The 14,534-nt window shown below is 35.9% G+C and overlaps 1 protein-coding gene across 6 annotated transcripts in view; it reads right to left on the minus strand.

Moving 5' to 3' along the window:
• The window catches only part of PDE4D (phosphodiesterase 4D), a 508,545-nt gene that overhangs the window by 72,725 nt on the left and 421,286 nt on the right, over window positions 1-14,534 (minus strand). For all 6 annotated transcript variants that reach the window (XR_010994389.1, XR_010994388.1, XM_068176179.1 and 3 more), the window contains 3 exons: window positions 8,667-8,703; window positions 6,220-6,293; window positions 5,379-5,428 (listed from right to left, as the gene is read on the minus strand). Coding sequence is in view for 4 of the 6 variants with exons in the window: in XM_068176179.1 (XP_068032280.1) it covers window positions 5,379-5,428; window positions 6,220-6,293; window positions 8,667-8,703 (161 nt within the window). In the remaining 2 variants the exon portion in view is untranslated. The remainder of the gene's footprint in view (window positions 1-5,378; window positions 5,429-6,219; window positions 6,294-8,666; window positions 8,704-14,534) is intronic.

Below are 14,534 nucleotides of genomic sequence, written 5' to 3' on the forward strand. Positions count from 1 at the left end.
ATTCATACACAAGGTCCAAGTTTTCTCATCTACACACTGCAAAATATCTCCTTTTATTTTCTAATTTTTGTTTCAAGTGGTTAGTTTTAATTACATGGACATTCTTGCCAGGAATCTCGTAAATTATGACATATATTTCTTTGTTTAACTTTCTATTTTATGAAAGCTTACATATTTGCCTATCAGGTATCAGTGTTGAAGAGCACTATTCAAATACAGAGAGTATCTGTTTTGTGCCCTGGTTTTATTCACTTCCTTGAAAGTGAGATGATACGTGAACAGCTGATCTGGTTCAAAACCATGGCAGTCCTCTTCCTGCTGTTCTGCCTTAAGGTTAACCACTGTTTTAAAAACCCACTCATCCTAAGAGTCCTACATATTTCATTTGAAGGATTTGAGTTAGAAAACTTTTGCAACATTAATTAAAACTCTACAAATCAAGATGAAGAAAGCATTCAGCAAGCCTTCACAGTTTTACCCTGTTAATAACAACCTCTTCCCTTAACAAATAGTGCTGAACTGGATACAATACTTTTTGAAAACGAAAACCAGTTTACTAAATGACTCCATTTAAGCAGCTATGTTTTAAAATTGTAGCACATGAAAGTACTGCAGCAGCTATGACACTGAGAATTTTTTTTCTGAATGCACACAAATATGGCTTCAATTTATTTATAGCAAATGCTCACAAACTCTGCATTTGCAAGGGATAAAGCTGCTAATTCAGCCCCAGAGATAAGGAAGTGACTTTGAAGGTCTGGGTGGGGAGCTGACTGGAGGATCTCTGATGCCTTACCTGTTAGCTGCATACCTTACTTCCTATGGGTCAGGGGATGTATGAATGAATTTCAGTCTGAATGTAATTTGTGCCCTGTATCTAAAAAAGCAATATGATTTTTTTTGTGTTGTGGCTAACAAGGCTATAAGTGAGATAACTCTCTGGTGATCATGACCTAGATAAGGACTTTTAATGATTAACTGAAAAGAGTATCTGATGTAAATATGGCTGTTTCCCAAATCTGTCCTATTTATGAAAAATATTATTGATTGTTTAAGAAAACAATATTCAGGTCACTTTAAAGTGCTTTTCACAGTAATGATGGGGAACTGGTTCAACTCCACTAGAATTGTTCAACTCCACTAAACCAGATGATTATCAAACCTATATTCAAAACATTTGCTGGGAAAATTGTGAGCTTGTTTTGCAAAAATGAGATAGCTGAAACTACCTAAAACAACGAACAGCTGCACTGCTACTTGGTTACTGAACTTCATGGATCAGATGGAGGGATTTCAATGGAAGCTAAATCTAAATATGCTCTGAACTGTGAAATATAAATGTTTCTTTTTCTCAACTATTAGAATTCATAGAAACATAAAATGGTTTGGGTTAGAAAATACTTTAAAGATCATCTAGTTTCAGCACCTTCCACTAGACCAGGTTACTCAGAGCGCCTGGGATGGGTGCTCTGGAATGGGGCATTCAGATCTTCTCTGGGCAAGCAGAGCCTCATCACCCTCAGAATTTCTTCCTAATGTCTACTGTAAATCTGCCCTCTTTCAGCTTAAAACCATTTCCCCTTGTCCTGTCATGACAAACCCTTGTAAAGAGTCCCTCTTCAGCTTTCCTGTATGCCCCTTTATGTACTTGAAGGCTTGTACTTGGTCTTACTTATGTAGGATCACCCTCCACTTCTCTGAACAGAACACAACTCTATCAGCCTGTCCTCACAGGAGAGGTGCCCCAGCTCTCTCTGATCATCCCTGATCATGGCTTCCTCTGGACTGGCACAAGAAGGTACAAGTCTTTCTTATGCTGAGGGGCACAGGTCTCCAGGTCTCATGCAATGACATCAGCATGAATCGACACTGTCTCTGACAATATCATCATAAGCAAACTCTGGAAGTGTGGACTGGATGAGTGGACAGAATTGTAGTATAAAACTGTCAAGCTCCATCCTCAAGTCACAGATAGTTCCCTTTTTTTGACAAGAAAATATTTGTATTTCACTGGTTGTGTTAAGAGAGTTACTGTCCATTTGACATGAAACACTGGAAAATATGATTAATGGTGAGAGAAACATCTCTTTTGGTTGAAGTACAGAACACAAAGCATGAGAGAACTGTTCAGCAAACCCTGTTATTCCAGGCTGGTCTTAGTCATGAGTGAGACATGGCACCTGTAAGAAATTCATATCCCTTTGAAGACTTCTAATAGGAGTAAATTTTCATATTTGGTTGTTCACACTGACTATAGTTGAAAATGATATTTACATCCTAGAGTCTAGAGAAAGTATGAAAGGTGTCATATAAAAATTCTAATTCTCCTATATCCTGTCCCCTAATTTGTCTGCAAAAGGAGCACTCAGCACGCTTTAGCATAGTTGTCTGATAATGAACATGGTATTGCATGTCATTGATATTTATTAGCTTCTTTCAAAACAGTTTCCAATAGGGATTCATGTGGATATACTGAATAGAAAAGACTTTATTTTGATCACAACTGCTACATATTTACATTGAAAAATCACCATAAATTTTAAGGCTACCATGGTAGCTGTTGCTTCTAAGAATTTGAACAGATGATTCCTGTGCTGCTTCACTTCTCAATGTCATGGTTTCTTACTTTTTTGCTAAGGTATGCTGCCACAGATTTATTCCTCATGGTGAATTCTTAAAACAGCAAATGAGAGAATTTTTTAGTTTTTAGTAGCTTTTTTAGTTACTTGGCTTTACCAGATTGCTTTTCATGTTTGCTTTGTTGGTACCCCCATATCTTCTGTAGTAGTTCCCTTCTGTGATTATCCCTTCCCTCAGAGAGAATCTTCCCAGAGACATGTCTTTCTGGAAGTTTAGCAACATAAAATCTCCATCTTAAGTGTCTGTTTTCTGGTTTACCATCAATATAGCTTAGTGACACTGTGCCCTCCAGTCACCTAGATTGCTAGCTTGCCAATAAGTTCTTGCTGAGATTGCAAGCTGAGCCATCTGGATGACATGATGTGGCTCTACCCTAGCTGGTGTATTTTTCTGGATAATCCTTGACACAAATTCTGAGAACAGCAAAACCAGGAGGTTCTCAACAGGAAGGATCTCTATAAGCTATATTTTGAATGTTGCCCACAAGAATTCAAAAAACTTAGTAGCATCTGAAAGGGCTTTCAATTATTCTGTGAATTGTAGCAGAAGTGTTTTTAATCTTCCTTCTTAAGATACTGCTGTTAAGATGTTTTACTAGGATTCTATATGCCCCAAGAACAAACCTATGCATATTTCTGCACCGATGCCATGAAATTTGTTGCCATGGAAATATCAGAACCAGCTTATAACAAAGAACAGGCAAACCCTTTCATGAAAAATAGTATCCAGCCTCAATTTCCATTCATTAGGCAAATTGAACTGTAGCCATTTTCATGCTTTATAGCGGCTTAATATTTTTGCTATATCATTAAAGTCTTTCAACCACTTATATCCAGTGCACACAGGTTCCAGATCATCCAGTTCAATGCATAATTTGGGCACAGAAATTCCAGCAGCATCTCTGAGAAATCAGACTAAACTAAATTAGATTAAATTATCCTTACTATTCTTTGCCTTTTCTTACTGCCTTTGATTTTTTTGGCAAAGAAGAATTTTCTAGATTAATTAGAGAGCTGACTGTAGTACCTTCTTTCTAAACTTTAAAGTTTCAGATGATTTATGGCTGACATGTAGAGTACACTCCGAGGATTAACTGAATGGAAACCTTCAGATCAGGGAAAATTTAAAAAGAACAACAGCATCTTCCAACAGAGAGTGTCTTGGGTCCTGCTGTCTGAACAGCTTCTCCTGCTGGAGAAAAGAAGTTGACCTCAGGCAAATAGCTGTGGGAGAGCATGTAAGGTAGTGTCCACAGGCATGCACATCTTTTCTTCTAGATATCATTTTCTTTTACTGTCATGAATTTCACTATGTTTTCTAAAGTGTGTCCCTAGGAGTTAAAGAAAGAGCCCTATATTTGAGTATCTCTGTCTCCAGTTAACATATTTCTGGATTACTCTGCTATGAGGCAAATCACAAAATCAAAAATAGATATAATATCCATAACTGAAATAGTTTATAGAGAGCAATTTGAAACCAATGCCCAGAATTACCTCTTCAAGAAATATGTTAACAAAGGATCAATAATATAATTGGTCTACATATATAGTATATCTTCTTTCTATTATTTAATTTACATGATGCCTTTCTGTTTATAGTATAGATTCAAACATATAACCTTCTGTTCCCTGATGAGCTCTACACACAAATGTTCATATTGTATGAGTTCCTAGGAGAAAAAAACTGTAGGGAACTGCCAAGACCGGGTCCTTTTAAGGTGAGAATTTAGCTGAAAAAGCCCGTTGATTTTAACATATTCCAGAGCCTAATGGCAGAAACTATTGAACATTGAAAAGCTACACTGCTCCTCAAAATTGAAGAAGTACCTTTTTTTTTCCCTTAGAGATACAAATGTATAATTCAATTAAAAATATGAGTATTTTGAAAATTATGGAAAATTGCATTTCTGGTTGTGGTTGAAATGATAATTTGCCTGTTTAGTAAGTCTCTGTATATTTTCATCAAGAAGAAAAGCAAATGCTCTTTTACTCTGACAGAATGCAATAGAGAAAGTAACACCTGGAAAATTACACAGTATAAATTGTGAATTAACATAATTTTAAAAATATGGGGTCCAATAAAGTGTATTTCCATAAAGACAACCAAGACCAAGTTGTCATCAAAATAACCAAAAGTAATGTGGGGTAAAATTTTCAAGAAAATTTAATGTAATTTACACTGCTAGTCTTGTTTTTAAGTCAATGTTTCCTTAGAAATAATACTATATTTTAAAAGGAACTTTCTTTCTCATAAAAATGTTATAAAAATTGGATTTACAATTCTAAATTGGAAAATTCAGTTTTTAAAATTTATCCTCATAGCATAAGCACTTCTAGAGTTTTAAAGCGCATAAGCACTTTGTTTCTGCATAGCTACAGAACTCTATGTCCCAAAAAGAAAGATGAATGGATTCTTCATATCAGTTTTTTTCTATTAGATTTCCTTGCAAAAATTACTAATGAATTTATTCATGACACGGTCACACACTGGTATGTAAGGAAAAAGAATTGGGAAAGAACTTAATTTAAAACTAGAATAATAAAATAGAAATCAGAAGTTAACAGGACAGAACACTAGAAGTCACCAATTTGAGTCCCTATGTGACTCAAAAACTCAATAGCTCTTTAATAAAACAGATATAAGGATATGAAGTGATATAAGTATATGAAGCAATATATGTTTACTATTATAAAATGCATTTTTCAGTTAGATACTTTTTATAAATAAATTATTCTTACCTGTTATAGTTGCTTTGTTAATAGATGGTTGGCTACACATTGGTGATCTTCTATTAAAAAGGAAATGAAAAAGGTTTAAGCCTGATAAATTCACTGGTGACTAAATTCTTGAACAATACAATAGAAAATACATTACCTGGGTATTTTAGGAACTTTCAGGTTTATTAAAAGCCTGTCTAATCACATCTAGAGCAAATTTCATATAATTTGAAATGTGACTTATAAACATATACAAAGACATTCTTTTCTTTGGAATGCTAATTACTTCTTCTAGGTCTCGAGATGCATGTTATGAGTGAGGGAAATAACTTCACTACATTTGCCAGTGTAACTAACATTAGTTAACTGTGATGCTGTAACATGACTGGAGAGAGATCATATTTATGCTGCCTAATTTATTGTTATGAACTACTGTGGATAGGTAGGGTATCCCTACCTTGGATGAGCGAAGTAGAGTTCTAGGTTCAGATCATGCAAGCAGATGTCAGTGGCTGCAGCTGTCTGCTCACTCTGTTTCATTTGCAATACTCAGACTGTGCCTGAATGGTCATCTTTGAATGGTCTTAGACATATGACTACTTTATCTAAAATCACATGAGGTGAAAAAACCTACTCCAAATTTATGCAAGGGCAACAATTGCAAGATCAATTAGAAGGCAAGGGAGCTATTGTCTCAGCTATCAACTATAACATCTTTAGGGGATTAATAAACTTATTCCACAACCTTGTTTTATGCAGGTTTCATGGCACAGACTGAAATCTGTAACTCCTATTTGTCTTCTTAGCTTACATTAAAAAAGTATAACTGCAAAAATTTCAGTGGCCAAAAAATGACACTCACTTGCTGGGTGCCCGGTCTTGTAAATTGGTTAATGCAGCAAAGTTATTCCGGACAGTACGCAGGCTGGCCAGAACCTGGAACAAAAAAAGTGGTTTCAGTATCAATTTCTGCACAAGTGAGACTGATCTATCTCTGCTCCACTGTGCTGAAAGAAAATGGAAAGCACATTGCAAAACCACTTTAAAAGGTTTCCTGGCCAGGTTAGTCTGGAACCTTTGGATATTATTTAACAATAATATGTCTGCAATACAGAGGCAGTAGTTTACCTCTATTTTTTTGTTCCCCTCATTAACAACTCATTATCTGTCTGAAGGCAGGCTGACTTGTAGGGGAGGAAAGTTTTTTACATAATTCTACTTATTTCTTTAAAATAACAAGAAAAGCATTTGAGTCGGGAAGATAATAGTCCATTCAACCCTAATACTTCATGCATAAGAAATAATTACAAAATCTTAATTTGTAGTTTAGTCCCCATAAACTCCAAAGGACAAAGGGAATGAGACTGTCTAGATTGCCAAGAAAAGTAAAAAGTAAAAGTGTCTCCTCTAAGAGGCACAGTTGATTTACAGACTTAGTGCAGAAGGGCAGAGAAAGAGGAAGTTGTCCCCTGAGAATGCAGGAAAAGTCTTCAGGCTCTTACAAGCTTTACCCATTGGGAAAGACAACATAGATGAACTGCTTCCTTTCTGGACTTAATTTCATGCAAGATAGCAGACAGTGAATGTAGTGGAGTGTCTTCTTGTTTTAAGTGGCATAGACACTCTCTTCTGAAGGCAGTTAGGTAACACACAGAAGTTTTTTTGCTATGTGAGGGTAAAAAGATGAACTTCTCTGTCAGGGGAGAGTTTGTTCTGCTGATGTCAGAGAAGAACCATGAGTTGATTTGAGCTAGGCTGAAAATGGGAGAAAACAGCAACACTAGTTACTGGTATGTCTTTGCAGAAGTTGATCATTTTTTTTTCTCAGCCCAGATTGGGCTGGGTTCCAGGTGAAACCATCTGAAGAATAGCAAAAGCAGTGATGGAAAGCTGAGGTTCAGAGATTTCATCTGTGAAAAATCTCTGATGAGATTTTTCTCATCAGAGAGAAGGCACAACCTTCTTTTCATAGCACCTTAAATGTATAGGAGGGCACAACCCTCTTTTCATAGCACCTTAAATGTATACAGGAGGTAGGAAGTGAGTTGAGTAGGACACCAAAGAAAAAAAGAATAAATTAATGAAAGTTTGTAACAGAAAGTATTTAAGAACTAGCAATGATGTACAGTGGTCAAGCTATCGGAGGTAATTTCCAAAGAAATTAAGATAATAAAAAATACATTTGGCTAACTAAACAGTATTAATTTTTTTTTGTTTTTCTTTTGAAAAATCAGGAAGCAAACTGACATTTTTAATTCAGCATGGATTAAAACCAATTATATATGTCATCAAATTTGTATATTCTGGGTACAGTGGAGATTTCAGAGTATTTTATAAAAGGCTCTTGCTTAATTTTTCTCTGCTAGTAAAAGATGATGGTTTTATTCATGATAAGGACTTGATTGAGTCTTATAAACACTGAATCCCTTTGCAATACAATTAAATACAATAAAGTATTTAATTAATACTCTTTTAACAGCTTATTATTTGACCAAAACGACCTGCACAGTGTGGCTGAAGCTGCCACATATATTTATATGTGGCATATATATTTTATATATATATATCACATATGATGTATATAATATGATCTATAAAATATATTATATATTATATATTTTATATATGCATTACATTCTTATAATATTCTCATTTGACACTGCTGTGTGACTTGACCTTTCTCTTTCCATTCACCTTCAATCACATATGACTTTATAATTACAGTAATTTAACTTTAATTCCTATCTGTTTTGGAATAAAACCCATCATCACGAGTTCAAGGCAAAGCAATGTTAACTTTCCAGACTTTATAAGGAAGCTCTCTTGTGAAAAACTGTGGCTTTTTAATCTGAATTTTAAAGAATTTTGAACTAGTATTTTATAAACCAGAATCTGAATAGAAAAAACAAACCTGGTTTTGTAATGGAACATAAGTGTTCTGGTTAAAATTTACCACATGTCTAAAGATCTCGTATTTTATTCATAAAATATGTTCAAGTGGAGAAATTGTAATTAGAAAAATAGCAGAATAACAGGAGTCAGATTTGTCTTAATCATGGCTGCCTGCTACAGTATTTGGAAAAGATCAAAGGTGTTTGTCATGCTGTTGCACTCCAACTTTTCAGATAATCAAAAAGTGTTAGGAAAGAGAGGTATAGTTAAGAGAGTGGGAGGATTATGACTTTCTGTTGAAACACTTTTCTTGTTTCAGGCAAACATACATAATATCAAGAACAGAAAACAACTGGTTTTGACACTTTGTTTTTAAATTACAATGCCATGTGAGAAATATGATAAATCTGTTCCTACCTGAGCAAATGGTGTCACAATCAAGTCATCTCCATGTCTGAAAAACAATAAGCAGTGTTGTGAGTTAGGTATCACAAAAAAAATTTGCTGCTTTAAGAGAAAAAAATCAGGTTTTACAATGCAGTATAGGTAACTCCAGTTTTATTCTTCTGCAGTTACACTTTATTATTGCTACTCACACTCTTTGAAAAGCAAGTATCAATTTAATTATTGTCCAACTGCCTGGTAAGTCTTTGGGAACGTTGACAGACCAGCCACTTTCTGTGCTTTGCGTATGGCAGGTGACTTACCATCCAGGATTAATCTACAGACATGTCACCCCAAAGGACAGGGGTGAACGTTCCAAAAGTGACTCCCTGGAGGGTTGTCACCAGGCTTGTGTGGAGAGAACAGGTGGATGGCTGGGAAGCACATCACAGATTAATAAAAACCTACTAAAACATCCAAACTGACTGAGACTTCTGTAGTTATGGGGCATGTGACCAAGGGTGTGCTGTCACTGTAACAATCTCACCTCCATGACAGGGATGCGTGGGACAAGGTGCCAGGATAACACACCATAGGACAAAAGGCAGGAAGAGAAAGTAGGGTTCCTACTCTTTAGCATGAAAAACTGCTACTTGAAATGGTTGTCAAAAACTACAGTCCTGTAAACACAAGTAGACAGAGGGGCACAAAATATCATCTGCAGGACTGAGGATATAGAGTCAAAACATAGGGACACAGAAAATTTGGCATTTTCAGTTATCCTATCCAGTATATGGCAGCAATCAAGGTGAAAAGAAATTTTCCAAAGGCAAAAATACAATATATTTTTAATTTTCTTGTACTTCCCTGTAGTGAATTTATCATAAGTGAATTTATCACAAGTTGCAACTTCTAACAGAAAATACCATTGATTTGGTGCTATTTTAATGTCATTTAAGTTTAAGCATAAAACATCAGTTTTGAACATTGGATTTCAAGTCCATGAAAATCTAATTAGAAAAAGGCTGATAAATGGAGTAATTTAACTTGTGTTTGACTTGCCACAACATTATTCTTATAATTTATATACTGTCCACAAGACAGCAATGGTTTGCAGATATTGCAAGAACCTAACTAAAAAGCAGCATGTGCAATCTGTGCACTGTACAATTAGTCTGTAATGATGAAACAAAACTCCCCAATATTCAAGATCATCAGAATGTTAAATAACTGTACAACCGTTTTTATTATCATCTCTTTTATTCCTTTTGTAATAGAAGAATGGATTTTTAAACACCCTGTGGAAGAAATCTGCGTTTTGAACACAGTCTTTGCAGGAGTGTTTGGAATAGGGTGTTTTCAGGTGAAACCACAGGCCCAGACTGGACAGAAAGGATATAAGCCTGACTCTTAGAATGAACCAAAAGAAACATGTACCTCCATGGGAGGAACTCAGAGGCTTTAATTGCACTGGGAAACCAAATCCAGTTGGGTATAATAGACAACATGAATCAGCCCAGAGCATTAACAGGAGAGTTAACGACCAGCTGGGTTTAATACCTCTTTATGTTTTCCTTGGGTCAGGAAAACATCGGCAAATGCCCTTCACTATAATTTTAGATAAGGGTTGCCTAACGAATTACACAAAGGCTTTAGCAGAAGATAAGCCAAGTGCCTTTTCTTTCTTTTTTTATCCTGTTCTCCACTGAAAGAGAGTGTGACTATGCTACTTCACTTCCAGGAAAATTATGGTCTTTGTCTTCGAGTTCTGTGAAATGGCATTATCTGATATGTGACAGCTGGCTTAAATGTTTCTCAGTAATCCTTTAATTTCTTATCTTTTATAAAGGATATTTTTATTATTTTCATAGTGCTACTCCATTTTTTACTTCTTTTTTAACATTTAAAGGGGGCCCAGCTCAAAATAAAACACCAAATTTAGTGATCTAGTCTAATCTGGACATTTGGAAATGATGAAGATGAACGTGTTTACAGGTAGCAGAAGCACTGGACAAAGAATAAAAATATTCAGTTGTTTCTACCTGTAAATAAGACAGTGGAGACATGGAGATGGTTCTTTCTAGCATCTGTCAGTGGCAAACACTCTGAATGCCCAATATATGACACAAATGCACAAAATATTCACCATTGCCTCAAAGAACCAGACAACTTCTGAAACATAGTCACTAACAGTTAACTTCAGATTGGCAAAAATATAAAAAAAAGATTGTTCTCCTCAAAATCTCTTGTGGGATTCTTTATTGTAGATGGTGCTTCCTCTCCTTCCCATTTAGCCCCTGTTTGCCACTCCTTGGATGCTGAGGCACCCCTAAAAGGCAACAGCTACATGTTCTTGGCTTTCTGCCCTGGAGGATCTTTTATTCTTTTATGTAAAATAATATGATGTCACTTTTCTCATTTTCAAACTTGATTCTGCTTGAGTTGTTTCTGGACTGAATTTCACTGAAGAACACTGATATACTGTAGCTTGTTATTCTTTAGAAGAAGCATGATTAAGTAGTAATTTAATGTACTGAAATCAAGCCAGGACTTAATTTTCACTTTTCAAATCTTTGTGTCAAGAGCAACAAATCCGGATATTGTCATTATTTTGGTGAATCTGATACTGAAAGTACAGATATCCACAGGTTTTGCAAAATAGTTTTGCACTCACCAGACCACTTGAACTGCAATGCAATCATAAAAGATGGTGAGCAATCTTTGATCCACATTGGGTCAGAAAATCTGGACAATGTGAGAGGGTTCAAAAATAGAGCAGATGTGTCCAAAGAAGCTGTGGTAATTTTAATACAGAAGAGCAAGAACGTATAATTCAAGATGGCATTGAGACACAGTGTACTATAGTGTAAAAAACACTACAATGTATCAGTGTCCTTCTTTCTAGATGACATGGAAGCTGATGGGTGATTCATTCTGGATTCCAGATAAGATAGTGCTACACGTCTGTATACGGAAGCAAAAGGGAGGGTAAATACTGCAATATGTCACAAGCTTCTAAATATAGACAGAGGTATTAGCCTTTAAAGTTAGAAGAAATTGTTCACATCAGTGTTAGACTCTCTTAACTAGAATGCCTGGCATACTTGTTCACATCTTCATTTTTCAAAGGAAATACAGGTTTGAAAACCGAATATTTTTCACAGAGCCCCAAATTTAAAATGATCAGTTCTCTGCCACCAAAGAACATTGTTAAAACATGCACCAACCCACATGAAATTAATGACTCTTACATAAAACACAAGTGAAATTCTCTCTAGCAGACCAAATATTATACACATATTGCAAGCTATTAGCCACAGTAAAGTGGTGAAGCCTAGCCTTCTGCAAATTTCTGACTTTTTCTTCATAACATTTGCTATATGTCACTTGAACTTACACCATAAAACTGACACTGATCCTCCATTCTGAAGAGGAAATGAAAGTTCTGTATTAAGTCAGAAGTTAGTTGAACATATTCAGTACAAAAGTTCTGCTTTCTTTCCTCAGGATTTGCACAATTTGTCTCTTCTATCCCAACCATAGAACAGTAATTAACTTTTCCCCTAATAATAAGGAACTTAGAGATGCATGGACAGGCAGAGAAGCAGGCAGGAAGATTAACACAAGGTTAAGACAGGGTGACTGCATTAACTTTACTTCATAATTAAGCTGTCATAATTTAATATAGCATCTAATAAGAGAAGTAACTAGAGAGATATTCTGCAGACCTATCAGGATACACTTAAAAATAGTGGATGTTTTTTATAGTGGCTAGAAAAAACTCACTAAATCCATTAAGGAGAAGGAAATCCCAGGCTTTAGAGACCATGAGGAGAGTGAGGAACTTGCCACTGTGGAGCTTCACAGGGAAGGTCCTCAAAGTTTGTCTTTCTAAAGGCCATTGTAAAGACAGATTAAGGTTTTCCAGGTCTTTCTAGACTTCCAAAAGAATATCAACTGGGTGATCTTGAGGACATGCATTGAAGTTATGAGATATAAACAGGATAAACAGGAGCTCTGCCTTATTTAAATAGAGGGGAGAAAACATACAACACATATTTGCCCCAATTTGACACAAATGTACCAGTTTAAAGTATGATTTTATTGGTTTGTAACACTGCTCCCCTTGAATCACAACCTTTCTAATATTTTCAGGAGAAGTACTGGCTGGGGATGCCAGTCAGGCCTTAAATTCAACTGGCATAGTCCGTGTTGGATTCTCTGGCTACAAACTTTGGATATAGATCATTTGAAAGAATAAAGCTGCCAAATGAATTGAAAAGCCCATGAGGACAGTGGCTGTATGGAATCCCTGAATGAAGCTCTACATCAAGAGCTGAGGCTTTTATCACACTGTCTTATGAATTTACTCCATTTTTAAAGAATTGTATAAGAAAGAAGATGGACACTAAGCTAGTCTTCTGTTTGGGTCAGAAAATACATGGCAGCTGCCTTTTGCAGTGTAAACATCTAGATTTGGATTAAACATAGCATCTACTCATTTCTGTTTGCCAGTTTGTATACTTACTGTCCAATAGTGTGTCTCAGCTTAGATGAAACATTTGTTTTGTTTGCATATATGCTGGAACTCAATTATACCATATACAAAACCACAAATGAAAGAGAATAAGCTAATGGAGTACTCTAACTGCCAGGATTTTCTTTTCTGTCCCAATAACATTTCATAGTTGGAGTCAAATATGCACACAAAAAACATATGAATTAAGTATGGTGAAGTATTCACATTGCTCAGATTCACATTTTAGCTGCAATGAGAGATGATTCTAGATTTCATCCTGATATGGCAATGGTAATGGTTCTAGCTATCAGAAGCTGTGATTTGAGGACAGTGAGCAGCAGTGGCTGCCTGTTCCATGTCACTTGATCTTAATCATCATCATCTACATTTTGAAAATACAAATGGGTTGGTTGCAAAATTGATTTTGTGAAGTCAGAAATCACAGTGCTCCAAGTCAGCTTATTCTGCAGGAATAGTGCTTAAGCAATGTCATCTCAATTTTTAAAGACTTTGAGAGAAAATTTTCTAGTCCTGAGATAGCTTAGGTGTGGCTCGAAAAGCCAAGACTAAATAAGTGTAAGTGGAAGCTCTTAATGTTTTGCCCACATTACAAAATTGGGTTACATCTTTTCCTAGATAGCCAGTGGGTTATTAGTGATTTGCCTGTCTTTGAAAGGGTAAGCACAATCTGGGGGATGATTGGGCATCTCAGGCAGGGGATAGAGTCTATGACACTGCAAGCAGGCTGGTATTTAGGGTTGAGAGAACAAGCAATTAAAATTTATATCAGAGCCATGAGCTATAGAGGAGGGGGTTGTTTTTCCCAGAGCATTTTATTTCTGTGAACATGTATGTAAGAGGATTGTTCAAAAGAGCTACTTGAAACCACAGAAATTAGAACCTGAATGAATGAGACTCTCATCAACTATTGTCTGAGTGTTTTAGAACACCACAATTTTCTGTAACCCTGTGCAGTTATGTCCTCCTGATACATCTGTCTAATTCAGCAACACAGCTAGCCCTAATTAGTGAAAAAGTATTGCTGTAATATTGGGAGTTCAGTACAGTTAATTTAATCGAGCTTAACGAGATGAAGGAGGATTGGCTCAGAAAAGCAACAGCACCTGAGAAGTCCATTATCCCAGCCAAAAGAATGCTGGTTATAGTAATTCTCCTTGGACTGTCTAACTTATCAAGTGAGATTTAGAAATATAGACTAAAGGGAGAAAAAATTTCTCCAGCATAACTCTCAGTAGTAAAAACCTCAGATATAAGTCTTTCCAAAGACCCCAATTGACTTCATAGGGAGCATAAATCAAGTTAGTCCACTATGATGTTCATGAAGAAAACAATTCCGGTCTGCCTTACAGAGATCAAAAAAA

The sequence above is a fragment of the Anomalospiza imberbis genome, chromosome Z, assembly GCF_031753505.1.
Source record: "Anomalospiza imberbis isolate Cuckoo-Finch-1a 21T00152 chromosome Z, ASM3175350v1, whole genome shotgun sequence".
Taxonomy (NCBI): Eukaryota; Metazoa; Chordata; class Aves; order Passeriformes; family Viduidae; genus Anomalospiza; species Anomalospiza imberbis.